Genomic DNA, 14194 nt, shown 5'->3' with positions numbered 1-14194 from the left:
GCGAGGCCCCGCCCCCGGCCCGCCCCTTCTCCCTCACCGCGGCCAGTGGGCGAGTGAAAGACCTTAGGAGTGGCGGCAACGCTGGGGAGGTCGCAGTGTCCCGGCCGACGACCAAGAAGGCGAGTCCCCAGCCCTCGGCCAGAGGAGCCCCAGGGCGAACCCCTCGGCCCCCACTGCGCGTAGTTGTCTCTGGAAAAAGCTCAAGAAGTTGGCCGGGGGTGTGGGGAGACGGGGAGGATAGGGGCTCTCGGTAAGTCTCCCCTCCCTCGTCACGTGGTCACACGGGGCAGAAAAAGGAAGCCCAGGGCTGCCGGGACGCCCGGACAGGTTGGCCGGGGTTGGGAAGGGGCGGGACAAAGATTAGGGAAAATGCGCCTGCGCCCTGGACTCGCCGGTCCGCCTTCCTATCGGGGTTCAAGGGGTGAGGCATCAGAGGTGGCGGCTCGAAGTCCTGGGGTCGGAGGACCTGTGGGCTTTCCTAGGTGGAGTCCTAGGATTTCCTAAAACATTCCTGCGTTGCATTAAGAAAGGACGACGACGACGAAAGCAGCACTGGGGAGAGGCTCCAGTTATATTTTGTTAAGCTAATGGCGTCTCTCAGAAGCGTGGGCGGCTTGGAGCTGGGGGCTCCCCCCCGATTGATGGGGTGGGCGCGGATTTACAATGAGACCCAAGTAGCCCTGTGTTTATACCTTTATTTTCCCAATTATCTTCGTCGTCATCAAAGTTGTAAGTTTTACAAAGTTGGTATAGGAGGATTTGGAATAAAAAAAACCAAAAAGTCCCCATCCTCAGAAACGGCCACTGTGAGTCAGTTGTGCTCTTAGTTTTGATTCCTAAAAATTTTTTAAGTGAAAAATGCTTTTATTCCTTTTCGTTAGTTTTTGACTTCATCCCATTATAATAAAGCACACTATACCATCCCCCTTACATCTCCCTGATTTACTTTTGTACCTTTAATCATACTTAATCCCTTAAAAAAAAAGTCGTCGTAGTAAGGAATGGCCAGACCTGTAGAGAATTTTTATGAGTTTATTTGAGTCAAAGTTACGCCGTATTTGGGGAAGCAACACCTCAGCTGCTCCAGACAGTAACCGTTTTGCAGCACTTAATTCGGGAGAAAACAAAGATGATTACGTGAAGGTGGGAAAAGGCCAGGAGGCATCCTATTACAGAAGCGTTAACCAGACTGTGTGCCCTCTGGAGGCCGCCTGTGCTCCTTTCGAAGGTTTGTTGACCCAGATGCCCGAGAACAGGACTGGGCTGGCTTAGACCCTTTCACAGACAAAGTTAAAGGCGGGGTTACCGTCCATAGAAACTGCCCCCCGCTACGTCCACAGAACTATACATTTAATTCTGTGTTTCTTCCAGGACTGGGAGTAGGGTAAGATGTGAGGCATTCACCTCCAACACAAAAATTTAAGGAAGTGCCAAAAAATTAACCAAGATTAATTGTGTTTTAATGGGACTTTAAAAAAAATCAGAATTCATGCAGGAAAAACCCATAATGGACAAAATACCAAACATTTAAACCTAGAGAAGATCATTATTATTTTCCCCCCAAAATTTTAAAAACATTACAGAGGCAGTAGGCCCCTGGAGTTTAGGAGCAAGAAAGGCAGAGGTAACTGATTCCCTTGAGGGGAAGAAGTGGGGGCCGAGACAAGACACTGGTCATGTCCTTTGCTCAGACTCCAGTATGCCTGGGGGGAGGCCCTGTTGCTGATGCTGTGTTGTTTGGCGGCCATGTTGATTGTATTCCCCGGGTCGAAAGCTGACTGACCAGCTGACCAGTGTGGCTTAGCTGGTTGGCAATGGTCCTGCACAGTGAAAAGCATCTGGTTGATTCCTGGTGAATCCAGGCAGGTGCCTGGATTGCAGGTTCCGTCCCCTGGTCGGGGTGCTTCTGAGAGGCAACCCATCGATGTGTCTGTCCTTCTCTCCTCTCTCTAAAAATAAATGAATAAAATTCTAATATTTTATAATGTATTCTAAAATTATTCTAAATATTTTAGATAAATATTCTAAATAAAATCATTCTAAATATTTAGAATAAATATTCTAAAATTATATTAGCATTTTATTTATTTTTAGAGAAAAGGTAACGGAGGGAGAACGGGAGAGAAACATCAGTGTGTGGTTGCCTCTTGTATGCCCCCCTTCTGGGGACCTGGCCCGCAACCCAGGCATGTGACTGGAAATTGAACCAGTGACCCTTTGGTTCACAGGCTGGTGCTCAATCCACTGAGCTACACCAGCCAGGGCAAAATTAACTCATTTTTTATAAAGATTTTATTTATTTATCTTAGGGGGGGAAGGGAAGGAGAGAAACATTAATGTATGGTCGCCTCTCATGCGTCCCCTCCTGGGAACTGGCCTGCAACCCAGGCATGTGCCCTGACTGGGAACTGAACCGCGATCCCCTGGTTCACAGGCCCACGTTCAATCCACCGAGCCACACCAGCCAGGGCAAAAGTAACTAATTTTTTTAAAGATTTTGTTGTTATTCTATTATAGTTTCCCCCATTTTTCCCCTTTTGCCATCCTCCACCCCAAAAAATAATTTTAAAAAACTGGCTCAGAACATCATTGGCACGACCTGTGGACAGAGCTGGGCTCACGGTTCCTCGGGTAAGGAGGACACTGCTTGGCGGAGCTGTGGCTGTGTCTCGGAGGAGGAGGTCAGGTCCGAGTTTTCTGAGAATTGGAAATTTGGGTTCAGGCGGGCCTTTCAGGTCAGGGTGACCTGGGAGTTGATTAGGACTGGGTCACCCAGGGTGACCTGGATGTTGATTAGGACTGGGTCACCCAGGGTGACCTGGATGTTGATTAGGACTGGGTAAGAACAACTGTGCAACAGTCCAGAATTGGTGGAGATAACAAGGGGAAAGGATTCAAAGAATCTCTGTGGGCTAACAGGCTGTTGGGGTTCGAACTATTTGCCTGGGCTGGATGGTCTAGGAAGAGTAAAAAAAATGCCAATGAAGGTCACGTGAAGTGACCTTCCTGTAGGCAGGGAGGTGGTTTGGGTGGTTCGGGTCCAGGTTGAGTGTAGGAGCAGACAGTTTTGTTCTCACTCTCTTCTGCATGAATACATTCACCCCCTCAATGAATATTTAATAGAACTGAATATTTAATAGTCCCAGGTGCTACATATGACACAGGGCACCCTGAGGAGTAATGTGAATCCTGATCTCGTGGAGCTGAGAGTCTAGTGGGAGGCATAGACATTGAACCAGTAAGCAGATCACTCTTTGAAATTCTATTATTTAATAAGCTGCGATGAAGAAAATAAACCAAGGCGAGGTGACAGAGTGATTGGGGGGTGCAGGATGCTATTTCAGGTGGGGTGGACAGGGAAGACCTCGCTGAGGAAGAGGGGAAACCAGAGAAGCCAGTGTTTGCGCTGCGTGCTGCCACCAACAAAAACTGAGTCACCGTGGGCGCTTTATTCAGAGGCCGGCGAGTGAAAACAGGGTTTGCGCCCTACAAACTGTCTTTACATCACATCTCAGGCCACCCTTTTTATAAGGAGAAGAAAAGGGTCGGTAAGGGGCTTGGGAAAGGTTAATCAGGTAAGAACTGCGGTCCTGTGGGCGATTTTCCTAGTATCTCTTTACCTGTATCACAGACACTTCCTCCCTGGAGCCCAGGGCTCAGCCGTCAGCCTCCTAGGGTCAGGTGTTCAGTGGACAGCAGCCTTTCACCTGCATCGGCACTTAAGCCTGTCAATTATAATGAAAGCTAAAAGCTTTACCTCTCAGTGCCTCATATCCAGGAGGTACATGAAGGTTGTGTTTGCTGTTTCTTCGCTGAGAAGTGGACCATTTTTCTCTTTGTAATTAATAAGTGTTGTGCGGGGAGTTATGGAAATATCCTCTGTCACCAACTTGTATTAGCTTCGAAGGGTGGTTCTTCTCTGATATATTTTCCTCTGGTGATGGGAAGACTTTTTTTTCCTTTTTATTGATTCTAATGGGGTGACACCTGTTAACGAAACAATGCAGGTGTCCGCTGTATGACCCTACAACACGTCATCCGCACACTGTGTTGTGTGTTCGGTGTCCCACATCGAGTCTCCGTCCACCACGTGTCCCCCCACACTCTCCTCCTCCACCTTCTCCCCAGCCCCATAAATAAAGAGAGTAAAATAATCCCTTTATTTGCTTACTGTAAAGTTCATTTAGTTGAGATCACATGGAAACTTTCTAAACCCCACGGGATAGAATCTTTTGAGGCCATAGTTCAAATCGTGGGATGTAACTCAAGTTTTCACTCTGAAGATTGTACAATATAGGCTTACAGAGATTTGGAACTTTTAAAAGATTTATGAGTTGCTTCTCAGTTGGTGAATGTACAGCAGTGCATGAGCGCGCGGTGCCCTCAGGGGGCGCGGGAGCTCCACGCCCCTTCTCACATGCTCGCTCTGTACTTCTCCTCCAGCAGGCTCCTCCTGCCTTCCATCCTTTCACAGTAAACCAGTGATCTAATCTAATGGTGCAGCAGTAAACATACGGTCGTGAACCTTGTCTTCAGAAAAGAAACTCACCTTTCCGGTGGTGACACCTCCCCATGGCAACATGCCTCTCGCTAAGGATCGCCTTCATCTGTCTCCAAAAATAATAAAACATTCTTAATTCTAAACCACCACTCGCTGGAACTAGCCTTCCAGATGTTGCGGGCGACGTCTCCGGCAGCCCCTAATCTCCACCTCATTGTCTGCTTGCTTTGTCAGGAATCCTCCAAAACCCACCCTGGCTCTTCAGTGACAGGAGCCAATGGCGCTGCCGGAGCCGGGGGTCTACCACTTCCCCTGGGAGGTCCAAGCCGGCCAAGTTCCTGACGGGGGCACCCTGAGGACGTTCGGCAGGTGAGAACGGTTCTTTCTTCACCAGATGGGGGGAACGTTAACTGACCTCCCAAAAATGATTAAAAATAGTTTATCATTTTGTCTAATTATTTTTAAATGCTAAAAAACTTCATATGTCATCACTGCAAAAATGTAGACAGTCCATAAAGCAAGCAGAAATCACCTGTGATCCCACTGCCTGACCACCATTGCTAGCCTTTTGGTGATTACAGACTTTTTTGTATGTGTACATACTGTACAAACATACACATGTGTATGCTGTATGAGTCATGTGTTGCTGTGTAACAAATTACCCCCAAATTAGTGGCTTAAAATGATAAGGGAAGCCTGTCATTTCATGGTTACAGGTCAGGAACCTGGGAGTGCGTTAGTGGGTAGGTTCGGGCTCAGACTCACTTGCAAGATGCAGCTACAAGGGCAGCCAGGGCGGCTGACTGCCCTGGACCTGCGGGTCTGCTCCTGGGACAGCTGTTCACATTTGGCCAGTTCGTCAAGAAGTCTCAGGCCCTCCCAGTGCGGGTTTCTCCTCGGGTTTGTTTGCGGATCCTCATGACACGGCCGCTCCCCCTGGAAGGAGTGATCCAGCAGAGACAGTAAAGAGAAAGCCACAGCGCCTTCCTTCTGTGACCTTGGAGGTCGCTCCCTGTCATTTCTGCAAGACCCTGTTGGCTACATGGGTCACTGCCAATCAGGGTGGTCGGGGACTGTCCAGGGATGTAAGTGCCCAGAGGAAGGAATCACCGGGGACCTCCTTGGAAAGGTGTGCACACATTTGTAGAAACTTTCAACCTAGATGGGACCCTGTTGCGTTACCAGGTGGGGCCGTTTATTTACTTACTTACTCGGACACGGCAGACCTAGTTCCACGCCTCGTGGACAGACCTGTATCGCCACTTTAAATAGATCAAATGGTGTTGATTTTCGACAAGGACATTAACGTGCCCAAGCGGGACAAAGACGGTCATTTCAGCCCCTTGTGCTGAACGACAGACGGCGTTGCGTTTCCTTCCCCACGCAGTGGAGCACCGCCGTGCAACCGCGAAGGCCAGAGTACTGGTTTACCCAGCAACATCAGGGGGTCTGGAAACCGCTTCGCTGAGTGAGAGAAGCCCCAAGAGAACACATGTTGTTGTCATTTCATTTATCAGATGAGATTGAGCAAGAAAACTCAGTTTTCCAAAAGCATGGGCCAACAGCATGGGTGGGAGATGGGGAGACTGATTCAAAGGGACACAAGGGAACCTTAGGGGGCAACAGAAATGTACGAAATCTTACTGGGGGGATGGTACACCGAGCCTGCATTTTTGTCACTGAACAGGTGTCTCTTAATGCATGGGATTTAGACCGAAACACTCCAGACGGAAACGGTTTTTCAGATTTGTTGCCACCGTTTTTACTTTGACCCAAGTCAGGCTGACCACCATCCCTTGGATTTCCTGGCCTCCCCAAACCGGTGAGCATTGTGGTGGTCGCGTCTGCAGATAGAAATGATTGCATTTTCCCCTCCTGCCAGGTTGTGCCTCTATGACGTGACCCAGTCCCGAGTGACCCTGACGGCTCAGCGCGGGTCCGAGCGGCACCAGGTCCTCGTCTGCACCAAGCTGGTGGAGCCCTTCCAAGCCCAGGTGGGCTCTCTATACATGGTCCTTGGGGAGCTCGAGCACCAGAAGGGTAAGCTGGGGCCTCGCACCCACTTGTTCACTCTGGCTCCGGAGTGGACACTTGGTTAGGGCTGGGCCTGGTTTCTGACCCAATGGGAGTCCCTACCGGGGTTAACACTCCTTCCAAATCAGCCCACAAGTTCAAGGACTCACAGGAAGCAGATGGTGGGGCTCACAGCTAATCTGCCATAGGGAACTAAGAAAGAGCAGAGGGAAACCATTAATTTCTGAAGACCTACAACATCCAGCCCGGTTCTGGGTCTCTGAAACGGCCCACCAGCTCTTACTCTGACTCTCACTCTTGCTAGTTCATAGGTGAGAAAAACAAGGCCCAGAGAGGCAGGGATGGACGTGGCCATCCCAGAAGTCGGGGTAGAGAGCTGGAACGCGGTGCAAGCCGCGAAAGCAACCGGGAAGGGTCTCTGGCATTGAGAGATGAAGGCTGCTCTCTAACACCCAGGTCCTTGGGGCTCCCCCTCCCGGAGTACGCCCTCGCCCTTTCTCTCTCTCAGGCCTGCATCTCCTAAACTCTAAGGGTTCCCCAAGAGACTTGCAGCCTGGGGAGCAGTGGGCAGCAGTGACTTGTCCTGGGCTGACCCCCTGAATCGTCTCCAATGTGCCTTTTCTCTGACTTTCTGGTGAACCGAAGCCACCCCGCCTCAGCTCCTTTCTTTCCGGCAACCTTGTTAGACAGAGCAGCCCCACCAAGGCTCCCGTTGCCCTTCCCCATTTCACTGCCCCCAGCCCTAATAAGTGTACTCTCAAAGTCAGAGAGAGAGGGAGGGAGGGAGCAAAGCAAGCCCGCCCCAAGCACTCACATTCTTTGCCTCCTGTCTGGCTGTCCCTGTGCCATTTTCTCTCCATGTGGTTCATGTTACACAATGTTGGGTCTGGCGGTTTTGGCTTAACGTTACATCATAAGCATCTTCTCGTGTCTTCAGAACTTTTCTAGGTAGAGTGTTTAATGGCCATATGCTATTGTATAGATTAGATGTGTGTTCTAGTTCATACAACCATTGGGCATTTATATTGTTTCCGTTTTCTGCTTTTATAGATGCACTACACGTTGATTATTGGTTAAAGGAATCACAGTAAATCCGGTCAGCGGAGTATTATGCAGCCATAGCAAAGGGCGTTTTAAATTTCTGTTAATTGACGTAAAAAGAGTTTCACAGTAAGTTATTAAGAAAAAGCTTACAAAACAACAATATGTATCATGTGATCCCATTTTTGCTTAATATATTTTTACATAAATACAAGTTCTTTACATTTCACACATACAATTTTGAAACATTACTTCCCAAAATATTAATAGTTGTTTCTGGGTAGTAGGATTGTGGGATTCTTCATACATTTTACAGTGAAACTGTATTGCTTTTATAGCCAGAAGGGGAAATTTTTATTTAAATCTATATATCTAGATATAGTCCTGGCTGGTGTAGCTCAGTGAATTGAGCACGGGCCTGTGAACCAGTCAACCGTGGTTCAGTTCCCAGTCAGGGCACATTCCTAGGTTGCAGGCCAGTTCCCAGCAGGGGACGCACGAGAGGCAACTATACATTGATATTTCTCTCCCTCTCTCCTTCCCTTCCTCTCTAAAAGATAAATAAATAAAAAATGGACTTTATATCTAGATATAGATTTAAAATATTTCAGTTAATATCCTCATACACTAAACTTTGCTATTTTCTGATTATTCCTTTAGGGCGGTTTCCTAAAAGTAGAATTGCTATTTAAAACGCATGAACGTTTATGGCTCTTGATTTGTATCACCAACTTCCTTTCCAGAAGTCGCAGTGATTTTTACCTCTGGGTGGAATGCACTGGGAAAAAATTAGGTGGTGCTCCCTTTGATTACATTTGACTTCATACAAGTTCATCTCCATTCAGACTTATGCCTTGGCGTCCACGGAGTTCCTGCCCTTGACATGGGCTTGGCAGGCACCAAGGGGAGGAACGGACACAAGGCCTGCACGGGAAGGACTGGGGCCCAGTCCCTCCGGGCCTTCCCTGCCCCCGGCCTCTGTCCAGTCCCGGGAGCTCTGACCACCTGGTGTCTGCACCCCTGAGGCCAACTGCTATTACAGGGAGGGGATGAAACGAGGAGGGGACAGCAGGCCGGGACGAGGCAGGACCTGGAATGGACATTTAGAATCATTTGTAGGAAGAAAAATGGAAGAAACTGTACAGTATAAATTTGACCCATATGGTTTTTGAGATTTAATGTTTTTATCTCAAACATATACTGTTGTAGAATGGTAGAAATCATGTCCATGCAGCCATCACCCGGGTTCAGCATGACGCACACTGCACTGTTCGGTATCTCTACGCCTGCATTTACCTCACTGGTGTGTGGTGTTTTTTTTAAAATATTTTATTTATTTATCTTTAGAGGGGAAGGGAAGGAGAGAGGAAGAGAAACATCAATGTCTGGTTGCTTCTCATGCATCCCCTGCTGGGAACTGGCCCCTGCTGGGAACTGGCCTGCAACCCAGGCATGTGCCCTGACTGGGAATCGAACCACGATCATCTGGTTCGCAGGCCCGAGCTCAATCCACTGAGCTACACCAGCCAGGGCCCTCACTGGTGTGTTTTAATGTAAATATAAGACATTGCCACATTTTACTTACAAACAGCTCACTATAAATCTCTAACACCACCACAGTCATGCCCAACAAAATTAATAGCTACTTTTTCATATGTTTTAATACCTTGTTCACATTTACAATCCCCCAGTTGCCTTAAAAAAGAAAGAAGGAAAGAAAGGTGAGTTTTTACAGTCAGCTTAGATAGATCAGGGTCCTGAAGTCCATACATCACGTGTGGGTCACGTAACTCCATTCTCCGTTCATTTCTAACGGTTCTGTCTTCCTTCTCTCTCTTCTTTAAAGTGTCGTTTATTGGAAAACATAGTCATTTATTGTATAGAGTTTGCTGGAATTTACTGGAATCTGGGACTTCCTTTTTCTTTCTTCCTGGTTGCCTTACGTACACTTGCTGCCTCCCTCCCACGCATTTCTCCTGCCTTTCTCTGTCTGGATTGTATTTGAGAGAAACCAAATGACTGAGGAGGGGAAGTTCTTCAGAAAGAACCACAGTGCCTACGTGCAGGAGAGAGCATGGAATTTGAAAGTCGCCTCTTTCAAAGCCCGGGTGAAAGACCAAATCCAAGCAACGGCCAGCATCGCCCGCTGCTACTCACTAAATGGAAGCCCCCGCAGGGACCACCAGTGCCAGGCCTGCCCAGTCCATCCAGCTGGCGACCAGGCAGGCGACCAGTCTGCGGTGGGACACCCCACGGGACGGCACACAGTGCCACTCAGAAGTGTTCTGGCCAAAGGGGAAACCTGAACCTAAACAACCCCCCTCACACCAGGCAGCTTTCTTCATAGGCTCTGGTTAGTTTATCGATTACCTTTGAACCTTTTTTTTTCCTTAAAAAAATGTTCCCCAAGTTTCTAAAAGTCGTATGTGCTCATCATGTGCAAGTGACACGAGGAAGGACAGGTGACACTGAGCAGGCCCGGGCAGAGCACGGGGTGAGCACGGCAGTGCCCACCCCACCCCCAGCCGGGGCAGAGGGGGTACATGTGGCTGGCTCCCCAGTCAGGTCCCAACTCCTGTGGGGACATGAAGGTCAACCAGACAGCAGTCATGCCCCGTGACATGATGGCAGTGCCACCCAGCCACCTGTCTGAAGTGTTTACACTCGGAGTGAGGACATAGAGGCGATGAAGAAATGCCAGCGCTGTGTCGAAACTCGCTGGCTGTGTCACCTTAGGGCACCATCCAAAGGCCCAAGGGCTTCTTGTCCAGGTACTGAAGTACCGGGGTGCAGCTTCTCCCCACCCTTCTCCAGAGTCCCTAGTAGAGTCCCCAGGCTGGAGGTGACGTGCCTAGGGCACGGGGCTGCCCTGGGACTCTCGCCACAAACCCCAGACATGCCACCCCTTCTGGCTTGTTCCACAGCTCCGCTGTTTCCTCCGAGGCTCCTGTTCTGTCCTCTGGGACCTTCTCTCCTACATTTTTGAACCACCTTTGTGTGTTCTGGCCTTCGCTGGGACCTGCCTGAAACCTGCCCTCATCCCAGGCCCACAGTGCCACCCCCACCCCGCCCCGTGCCTGTCCTTGCATGTGGAGGCCCTGGCAACTTCCCAAGCCATGCACCCCTCAGAGGTGGTGCCCAAATCCTGCCGGCTTCTCCGGTTTGTCATTGCACACCTTTCTGCTCGACCTCTGTGGGTGCCAGTTCTGCCACTGTATGACCTGCCCCACCTCTGCCGCCGACACCCAGGGCTGCTCCCAGAGTGGCCCGACTCTGCTTCCTGAAACCGCTGCAGCCTCCCCGCCTTCTGCCCCGTGGACTCGGGACTCCTCCATTTTCTTCCACCTCCCTGTCCTGCTCCCCTTCCTCCCCTCCAGCTGAACCCACTATCATTTCAATGTCATTCCTGGCAGAAGCTTCAAGCCCCTGCCCTCCCTCACTCCTGCCTGATGAAACCCCAGCCTCCCCCCTCTCGGTACCCCCCCCCACTGTCATGGAGAAAGTTCACAAAGCTCCTGGTGTCCTAGCACAATGGTCTGTTGTCTCCATGGGGGTCTCCATACTGCCTAGAGACCCTCCCACCTGTCCGGGTCTACCCCAGGCCCGCCATCCACACAGCTGTCAGGCACTCAACCTGTTACGCAAGATCCTACTGACTCACTGCCGCTCCTTCCTGCAAATTGCCTCCCCTCCTACGTGCGTCCCAGGGAAGACTGGGGTCATGGCAGCAGTCCGGCCTCCTTTTGTAGGCGTCCACGCCCGTCAGCAGCTCCCCTGCCCCTGTCTGGGATGGAGAAGGGTCCCCGCAGCCAGAGGTGCCCCGTAGTGTGACTCCGATCCATGGCCTGCCCTCCATGGGGACTCTGCTCTCTCAGGTGAGCCCTTCGCCGGTTACCACCTGTTCCCTCTGCTCAGCGCATAAAGCACTGGAGCCTCTTCCATTTTAAAATAACAACAATGACTAGCTGATACAAGGTGGCACCCAGGGAGGCCAAGGGAGGCCTCAACTCGATCCAGGTCCTTGTCACGGAACAAGAAAGAATTCGAGAGCATGGCAGGAAGGTTTAGTGAAGCACCGTGAATTTATTAAAGCAATGGGACGCATTCGAGACGTGAGGGCAGGCGACCTTGGAGAACAAGACATGCCCATGAGTCTGGGTGGAAGGTTTTTATTAAACGTGGGCTTCGGACGCTGGTGGGTGACTGCCCATGCGGCTCAGAGCGTTTTCTGAATTCCAAGAAATTGAGGAGGGGGCAGCAGGGGAAGAGGTGCTCCGTGAAGGTGGCTTCGGTGACGGTGACGCTCTGGCCAAGGCAGAGGAAGGAGGGGTGCAGCGCGAGGCCTCCTTTCCCGCCCCACCCTCCCTGTCTCAGGAGGAAGAACACTGTGCTCTGCGCTCTCCGCCCCCGCCCCCCCCCAGCCATCAAGCACATCCTAAAAGGCCTGTCTTCCCGGTCAGCCCAGCACTGGGGTCAACAGAAACCAGTGACACACAGGTGGCCTGTTTCAAACAAACACGTTTGAACTTAATCCTCCCGTGTTGTGAAGGCTGGCATCTGCACAGCCCAGGGCTCACAGTCCAGTGCTCCGCCCAGGCTGTGTTAAGTCAACCAAGTGGCCTGGACGGTGAGGAAAGCTGGGCAGGGACTTCGTCTAACTGAGGGCCTCTGTCTCCCCAAACTGCGTCCCAGGGGGACAGGAGGACGTCCTAGAACATTGAGGGTAGTTGTGCACCCACCCAGAGAGCAGAGAGAACGTGAGTGGAAAAAAAAAATAAAAGAAGTGTCCATGTAAGAAACATTCAAACCCGCAGAGAATTTTTGTGAGTTTGAGCCAAAGCGACGGCAGCTGCTAGCAAGCAAAATCTCAACGGGCTGACAAATGGTCTGGAGAACGGCAGGGCAGCACCTTGTTTCACATGTTAGGAAGGGCCAGACTGAAGGGGGTCACGCGACGGAGGGGAGGGGGCAAAGCGTGGGTGGGGCTCTGGGAGTGGGTAAAAGGTCAAGTAATAGACACCTCCTCCGCAGGTGGTGGAAGGAGAGTCAACAGGCAACAATGAACAGGATAACAACAGTGAGGAGGTCTGTGGTCTCAGCTCTGCTGGGGTCGGGGCCAGTTACCTGGACATTGCAAAGGTGTGTTATCATAGATGCAGAAAGAAAATAGGCTCAGTCAAGGTAAAGATGAACCTTCCTTAAGGAAAAATACCAGCCTAGGACTGGCTGTGAACGCTGATAGTTCCTGAGTTTTCATTTCAGACGGTCCTTTGCGGTTGCTTTAGGCCTTTGAGTTCGTAGGGTGGCCTCGCAGGCAGCCCCTGAGCTGGTCAGGTTAATGTGTGGCCTCTCTCCTTCCACAGAAGAACAGATCAGGGCAAACCTCAGATGTCCTTTCTGTTTGGTGCCACTTGCACGTTGACAAACCTTTCCATCAGGTCACCACAGCGTCTGCTAGAAGCCCTCTGAGCCCCTCGTCCCGGGTTGGGTGACTGGCCCCCATGAAGCCAAACTCTCCCCCTTGGATTAATTAAATAGGGCGGTTTCTTTGCCCTGGTTCCCACTGCCAGAGGGTCCCAGGACGCCCTTCCCTTGGTACAAATGGAAAATGGATGGCGAGTGAGACCCCAGGCACTTGGGCATACAGAGAAGGTAGCAGGAATCAAGATGAGGAGGCAGGGAGGTGAAAGGTACGTCTCTCCGGCCCTTCTCCCTGGAGAAGCGGAATTCTCAGGCTACCCGCTAAATTCCTGTAGTTCGTGGGGGGGCCAAGTAGACAAACTGCCAGTGTCGCATGTTCCTTGCCAAACTCATCTCGTCAAGACGCAGGACTGAGCTCTGGTCTGGTGGCTCGGCCAGTTAAACCATCATTCTGTACACATACACCACTGAAACGTTGCGGGTTCGATCCCCCGCCGGGGTGCTTACAGGAAACAACCGATTGATGTGTCTCCCCCCACCCCCCCCACCCCAAATCAATAAACATACCCTTGCCTGATCAAAGAAACTGAGGTGGGGGGCGAGGAGCTAGCGCCTTACTGTTTGTGTCTTTCAGACAGCGGGTCCGTGGTGAAGGCGCGAGTGCTGACCTGTGTGGAGGGCATGAATCTCGCGCTGTTAGAACAAGCCATCGGAGAGCAGAGGGCATACCGGCGGGAGAGGGACAGCCGCCCGTAGCAACTGGAGGCTTCTGGAGACCCTCCCCCCACCCCGTGCCTGCGATCACCGGAGACAAGACGCAGGGACTTACCCCGGTGATGGCCATTTCCCGGAGCCTGACACCACTCCCCCAGGAGAGCACATGAGGCCGAGCCCTGGACACTGGCGACTGCGGGCCTCGCGGGAGTCGGGGAGGGTTCCAGAAGGTTCTCGGAATAAAGGCCCAGCGAGACCTCGCCATGTGCGCACGTGGTGCAGCGCCCGCCGCGGCCGGGAGGGGGAGCCGCGGAGCAGCCGCGCGCCGGGCCGCCGCAGCGCGGGGTTTCTGGTGAATTCTCGGCGGGGCCTGAGGGGCGAGGGCCGGCGGTGCCGAGTCCAGGTGGGGGCCCCCGCACGCAGGGCGCCCCACGCCGCCGAGGTTCTGCCTTCGGGGGAGGCCGACGCCCGCACGGCCCGTGG

The 14194-nt window shown here is 51.5% G+C and overlaps 1 protein-coding gene and 1 long non-coding RNA gene across 2 annotated transcripts; both read left to right on the top strand.

The window, feature by feature from the left end:
• Nucleotides 1-36: 36 nt before the first annotated feature.
• On the top strand, nt 37-13971 carry TEN1 (TEN1 subunit of CST complex). Its single transcript, XM_037065299.1, has 4 exons — nt 37-250; nt 4736-4870; nt 6384-6541; nt 13632-13971. The coding sequence occupies exons 2-4, from the start codon at nt 4779-4781 to the stop codon at nt 13751-13753; spliced, it is 372 nt and encodes a 123-aa protein (XP_036921194.1). The 5' UTR covers nt 37-250; nt 4736-4778; the 3' UTR covers nt 13754-13971.
• Nucleotides 10020-12770, top strand: LOC119000327 (uncharacterized). Its single transcript, XR_005069296.1, has 2 exons — nt 10020-11451; nt 12608-12770. It is a non-coding gene; the product is annotated as an uncharacterized LOC119000327 (long non-coding RNA).
• Nucleotides 13972-14194: the final 223 nt, after the last annotated feature.

The sequence above is a fragment of the Sturnira hondurensis genome, unplaced genomic scaffold (genome assembly GCF_014824575.4).
Source record: "Sturnira hondurensis isolate 20B ecotype Veracruz unplaced genomic scaffold, ASM1482457v3 Scaffold0001221, whole genome shotgun sequence".
Taxonomy (NCBI): Eukaryota; Metazoa; Chordata; class Mammalia; order Chiroptera; family Phyllostomidae; genus Sturnira; species Sturnira hondurensis.
The sequence above is the reverse complement of the archived record's forward strand: the minus strand, read 5'-3'. Positions and strand labels throughout refer to the sequence as shown.